General features: G+C 37.8%; 1 protein-coding gene across 1 annotated transcript; it reads left to right on the top strand.

Annotated features, from left to right (window-relative positions):
* The first annotated feature begins 612 nt into the window (after positions 1-612).
* On the top strand, positions 613-3,400 carry LOC105971541 (transmembrane 9 superfamily member 11). The gene is made up of 2 exons (XM_012996392.2): positions 613-826; positions 981-3,400. The coding sequence occupies exon 2, from the start codon at positions 1,110-1,112 to the stop codon at positions 3,090-3,092; it is 1,983 nt and encodes a 660-aa protein (XP_012851846.2). The 5' UTR covers positions 613-826; positions 981-1,109; the 3' UTR covers positions 3,093-3,400.
* The last annotated feature ends 3,600 nt before the right edge of the window (positions 3,401-7,000 follow it).

Raw genomic sequence — 7,000 nt, 5'->3', positions numbered from 1 at the left:
TTTATAATTTGATATGACGTTAGGGAGTGACCGCAATTTAGCGGTTATTTTTGTTCTCATATTTTTACCCTTCTTTCTTCCAAAAGAATAAAATGTTTAAAATAATAATAAAAATTAGTTAGGAATCGATTTTTTTTAAATAACTAAATAATATGAAGGGTAAATTACAACCACTCTCTAAGGAATGTTCAAATTGCAAAAATCCCCTCCTATTTGGGTAATTACAACCACCCTCAATTATGAATCTTCTTACACGTCCACCCTCGCGGTTTCAAATTTAGTAGAATCTTTGAGATTATGTGGCTGTACCCATTTTATCCTATTCGAACTCCACATTTTGAAGCAAGATGATCATAATATGTGTTTTTTTGGCTTGTATATATCAGATTGTGATGCATCAAAAACTGTATTTTAACACAAAACGAGAACAAACTAGAGCACAATCCACGAAATCCAGATGATTATATTGAATTTGAGTAAGAAAAAATCATAGTTGAAGGGGTAGATGTAATTATCCAAATAAGAGGGGTTTTTTTTCCATAAATTAACCATACCTCATGGTTGTTGTAATTTACCCATAATATGAATTGTTTCATTTCACACACGAGTATTGTCGGTGACACTTTGAAAAATTGTTTGGCATGATGTACTTTGCTTGTAAAATATATTGTAAATAAATAAATACACAGTCCTCTCTCCTTCCTGCCAATTGTCATATCTCTCTCTCTCTCTTCTATCTCTCTCTCTAACATTTCTCCTTCTGAGTGAGCAGTTTCCAAATCCACATGTTCTCCGCCGCCGCTGATCTCCCTCTTCCGATTCGCAGGTTAGTGCTTCTGCAAATTCCGTACACTGATGTCCATTTTCAATTTGCATTCTCTTTTCATCTTACCGCTGTGCATTATCTTTGAATTACGCGAACAAATTATCTCTAGATTCATCTAATTCTCATCCATCCCTTTTTCAATTTTCATTGTCAGATCTTGATTTAAAAAAAAAAAAAACTAAAAAAAAATCCTGCATTGCAACCGGTTCTGTTATCGGCATTTTATCGTTGATTCCCCGATCCGGTCACTCCGGATCTGCGAAGAAAACACAAAAAAAAAAAAATGGAGCGTTTTCACAATTTGAAGAAGATCTGGGTGTTGTTAATTTTCGCGGGGTTTCTCCAATTGGGGAGTGGGTTTTATCTCCCGGGCAGTTATCCACACAACTATGGAATCGGGGATTACCTGAATATGAAGGTCAATTCGCTGACTTCAATCGACACCGAAATCCCCTACAGCTATTACAGCTTGCCCTACTGTCTGCCCCAAGGTGGTATTAAGGACAGTGCCGAAAATCTCGGGGAGCTCCTCATGGGCGACAGGATCGAGAATTCTCCGTACAGGTTCAAGATGTACACGAACGAGACCGACATTTTCCTCTGCCAGACGAAACCCTTGTCGGCCGACGAGTTCAAGCTTCTCAAGAAGAGGATCGACGAAATGTACCAGGTGAACGTCATTCTCGATAACCTGCCCGCGATTCGGTACACCAAGAAGGACGATTTCATGCTGAGGTGGACCGGCTACCCCGTCGGCGCAAAGGTTCAAGATTCGTACTACGTGTTCAATCACTTGAAATTCACGGTTCTTGTCCACAAGTACGAGGAGACGAACGTGGCTCGCGTGATGGGCACTGGGGACGCGGCTGAGTTGATCCCGACCGTTGGAAATGATGGATCGGACGCACCTGGTTACATGGTCGTCGGATTCGAAGTGGTGCCTTGTAGCTATCAGCACAGTGGCGACACTTTGAAGAAATTGAACGCGTACGAAAAATACCCATCTCCAATCAACTGCGATCCGGGCACTGTAGCTATGGCGATTAAGGAAAACGAGCCGGTGGCCTTTTCGTATGAGGTTTCGTTCGTCGAGAGAGACGACATCAAATGGCCTTCGAGATGGGACGCGTATCTGAAAATGGAGGGCGCGAAGGTGCACTGGTTCTCGATTCTCAACTCTTTGATGGTGATCACTTTCTTGGCAGGGATAGTGCTCGTAATTTTCTTGAGAACCGTTCGAAGGGATCTTGCTAGGTACGAGGAGCTCGATAAAGAAGCACAAGCACAAATGAACGAAGAATTGTCCGGATGGAAGCTTGTCGTGGGCGATATTTTTCGAGCCCCTTCAAATCCTTCGCTTCTGTGTGTGATGGTCGGTGACGGGGTTCAAATACTCGGGATGGCAGTTGTCACGATCCTATTCGCCGCGCTAGGGTTTATGTCCCCTGCTTCTCGAGGAACGCTGATATCCGGTATGCTGTTCTTCTACATGGTTCTTGGAATCGCAGCTGGTTATGTGGCTGTACGTATGTGGAGAACAATCTACGTCGGGGATCACAAAGGCTGGATGTCGGTCTCGTGGAAAGCCGCGTGTTTTTTCCCGGGCATTTCGTTCTTTATATTCACCATCTTGAATTTCCTACTATGGCATAGCAACAGCACGGGGGCGATTCCCTTTTCGATATTCGTTGTTCTGATTTTACTGTGGTTCTGCATTTCTGTCCCGCTCACACTCGTCGGTGGGTACTTTGGTGCGAGGGCGCCTCACATAGAATACCCAGTCCGAACGAATCAAATACCCCGTGAAATCCCGCCCCAGAAATACCCTTCTTGGCTTTTGGTTCTTGGTGCTGGTACATTACCTTTCGGGACGCTTTTCATCGAGCTTTTCTTTATAATGTCGAGTATTTGGATGGGAAGAGTGTACTATGTTTTCGGGTTCCTTTTCGTGGTTATGATTCTTTTGGTGGTGGTGTGTGCTGAGGTGTCGCTTGTGCTTACCTACATGCATCTGTGCGTGGAGGATTGGAAGTGGTGGTGGAAGTCTTTCTTTGCTTCTGGTTCGGTTGCTATATACATATTCCTTTATTCGGTGAATTATTTGATATTTGACCTAAAGAGCTTGAGTGGGCCCGTTTCTGCGACTCTTTACCTCGGTTATTCGCTCTTCATGGTTGTTGCTGTTATGCTTGCTACTGGCACCGTTGGGTTTCTTTCTTCGTTCTGGTTCGTGCATTACCTCTTTTCTTCTGTTAAGCTCGATTAAATGTTTTTGATTAGCTTGCTGTGAAGCAGCTTTTAAAGGTTCATTTCTTGTTTTCTTTTTTATATCTTTTTTTTTTGTTTCGGAGGATTTGGATGAACAAGAATAACAGGAAGAAGTTTTGTTGAACTTTTTTTGTTTTCTTTTTTTATAGATAAAAGTATTTGAGAATGGTAGCCGAATAGGGTTTGCATAGATATATGATCGGATACACGGTTAGTCGGTTCTTGATTTGTATTAATAACGATGATCTATTGTTCATCTGCTGTTTTGATATGATCAAGGACGTGATTATTTGGTCTCGTCTCAAATGATTCATTTGTCGTCGTTTATGATCTGATGTAACGAACTTCATTTAAGAATCTATACTATTACTTGCCCTCATTCAATTTTGTATTTCGATAAATATGTTAGCAGAAAACTATAGAGTGTAGGAATACAATTAGTTGTTCTCGAGGTTTGGCTTATTTGTTCATTGAAGTTCGTAAGTTATATACAGTTGAACCTCCATATATTAATACAGTCGGGACTAGGGAAATATTACTACATTCGCGAATTATTAAGTTATTGAGTTAATAATTTAACATATTTTCACCGGGTCGGGACCGTGAGAAATTATTGTTCAAGCGAGCTTATTAATTTATCGAGGTTCTACTGTACATCCTCTTATATGTTGTAATTGCACCTAAGGAGGGAGCAAATGAAAACAAAGTTTAAGGATCATTAAGTTGTTCTTACAATTTTTATTGAGTATTTTTTTTTGTTTGTTTGTAATGTAACTTTTTGACAAATGCTTTGGTTTTATATTAAAATTTCCTCCAACACTGATCGAGTATTTCACATGAACATGGCCACTGTTTAAAAGGAAGGGTAAAATTACGGTCAACCCCTGAGATAAGGTCAAATTACCAAAAAAAAAAAATCTTTTCTTTGGGCTAACGCGTGAAAAACTCCGCTTGGGGAGTACGGTCGCAAGACCGAAACTCAAAAGAATTGACGGGGCCTGCACAAGCGGTGGAGCATACAGGTGTTGACAACGCGCAAAACCTTACCAGCCCTTGACATATGAACAACAAAACCTGTCCTTAACGGGATGTACTTTCATACAGGTGTTGCATGGCTGCTCGTGTCGTGAGATGTTTGGTCAAGTCCTATAACGAGCGAAACCCTCGTTTAGTGTTGTTGAGACATGCACCTAAGGAGAAAGTCTTTGCAACCGAAGTGAGCCGAGGAGCCGAGTGACGTGCCAACGTGGGTAATTACAACCACCCCATTCCAGCTCCACATATTGAAACAAAATGATTATAAGATGCGTCTCTTGGTTTGTAAATATCAAATTGTGGTGCATCTGAAACTGTCATTTTGCACAAAACGAGTACACACTAGAGAACATTCCATGGTGTCTGGAAGATTCTGTTGAATTTAACACCATAAGGGTGGACGTGTAAGATAATTCATAATTGAGGGGTGGAGATAGATGACGGGAGAAATAATTGGCAGAAAGCCCAGCGGCTAGGGTTAAACAAAATTATGTAATTCCAGCCGTAAGGCGTTAGATTAGTATAAGGGTATAACATTGAGACTTAATTAATTTTTATTAGTTAAAAATATTTTGAATTTATCTTAAAATATGCATTTCTTTTGGACACATTGTAACTGCACATGTGTAACCAGGGGATTTTGTCAAATAATCCGAAACAAAGAAACATGTAACCGAAACTTTGTTGTTTCATTATGTCAAGGAAAATATGCAAGAGATTAATAATAAGACTTAATTGCATTAACCCAATTTAGAAGAATTAATGTTTGCCTAACGTATAAATAATCACTTATGCATGTTGGGCACGGAGCTGATCATGACTCATCTAAGCGTGTCTTCCTAAACTAATCAAACACCTTTTTTTTTTTTATAATTTTTTTGGTGTCTTATAAATTTGAATTTAATATAAGAGGTAGATTTGAAATCACACGAAACATCAATAAATATTACAATGCAAATTGACTCAAAATCACACAAAACATCAATAAATACTACAATGCCAGAAGCGTACACATTTTATCATCGCGTTCGCACATTATTTTGCTCAAAAGATGGTGATTGTACTTCAAGATTGATTTTGACCATATTCCAATTATACGAATTATGGAAAACCGAAAATGTAGAAGTTGTAAGCCATCGTGTTATCTTTCTAATGCAATTTGAATGAAGTCATTCGGTGGTTGGATGACAGAGTTATACTTGACGTGACAAACATTATTCAAAATTATTGTTGGAATTTTTTGTTTCGACAATTGGATTTGGAACTTGCAAGTTTTCGCCCATTATTCATTTATTAATTTAAATGTACCTATAAAATACGAAGAATATAAAAAATCATTAAACTAATTTAAGCGTATATAAAGTACGAGTAAGAATCAAAGTTTATAAGTATTTGAATTTCGGCTCATTTGAGATGCTCCTCGAGCCCTAGAAAATTAGAGAAAAATTCAAGTCATAATCATTATTTCTTATGAATGACCCCTTGGAAAAGCAAAAATATTATATCGTTCTTAGTTCTTACATACAATTTTTCTCTAACTGCATTCATTATTTTCGCCATCTACATTTAGTATTTTGGACCTGCATTTAACATTTTTGCTGAACTTTTTTATTTTTTTAATTCAATATGTTTACTGTACTAAAAATAACTACAAATTACTATAGTCGACTATAGTCAGTTGTAGTCATGTTTCCTTTTTTTTTTTTTTTTTTTTTTTTTTTTTTTTTTTTTTTAACCCAAAACATTATGATTAACGATTATGTACATACACGAACATCACCCAAACAATTAGGATCAAACTGTCATCCCAACTTTTGGTGGTGCAATTATGTATATTTATTCAACTCAAATTTTTTTTTTTATGTATATTTATTATATCAAGTTGTAGGTTAACCGACCAATTAGTAGTCCTTAATCAATTACCAAGTTTGCCACCGCATTGCCGTATCACACAAATGCCACAAATTTATATATTAAATTGTTTACCAATTCCTACCAAACTTGCCACAAATCTTTGTTCTTCTTTTTTCCACATATATCAAATTCTATTAATTAATTTACCATATAATGTTTGTATTTTGCGTGTACATGTTAAATAAAAGGGTAAATTACAACCACCCCTGAGGTATGGTCAATTTACGAAAAAACCCCTCTTGTTTGGATAATTACATCTATCCTCCTCAACTATGATTTTTTCTTACACCTCCATCCTTATGGTGTCGAATTCAACATAATTATCTCGATTTCGTGGAATGTGCTCTAGTTTGTAGTCGTTTTGTGTAAAAATACAGTTTATGATGCACCACAATCTGATATATGCAAGCCAAAAAATGCATATTATGATCATCTTGCTTCAAAATGTGCAGTTCGAATGGGATAAAAAGGATACAAAAGTGATAATATTCCATATAATCTCGAAGATTCTGATACGCGTAAAACCTATGTACAAATTACCACAAGTGTACAGTATCGCGTTTTGTAGAATAGTGAATTTCAGATATCGATCCACAGGGAATTAAGTTTCTAAATCTACCAAGTACCGTAATTATACTATCATAAACTTTATCTAGACGATCGAGAATGGATGGGAGAAATAAAACTAAAAAGAAACAATAAATAAAAACAACGGTCCGCCAGTATAAGCGAGGAATTCCGACGTGTGATGACTTCTAGGGTAAAATCCACCAGTGTACTATCGATGAATATCTACAAATTCGAATCTAATGTCAATTCTATATTCGCTAACCCAGACACTAAAATACCCTAACCCCCGTCTCCATTGTAGTTAGAGTCTACCTACATGTCCGACGTCTCCGTTCAGAACCTGATATTAAGAGAGCATTTAGGTCAAGTCCTTAAGGGCTACCCGAG

The sequence above is a fragment of the Erythranthe guttata genome, chromosome 10 (genome assembly GCF_056151865.1).
Source record: "Erythranthe guttata isolate IM_541 chromosome 10, IM_541, whole genome shotgun sequence".
Lineage (NCBI taxonomy): Eukaryota > Viridiplantae > Streptophyta > Magnoliopsida > Lamiales > Phrymaceae > Erythranthe > Erythranthe guttata.
Note: the sequence above shows the minus strand (reverse complement) of the source record. Positions and strands in the feature narration are given on the sequence as shown.

Coding starts and splice junctions, on each gene's coding strand:
- LOC105971541 (XM_012996392.2), top strand. CDS start 1,110: ATGGAGCGTTTTCACAATTTGAAGAAGATCTGGGTGTTGTTAATTTTC.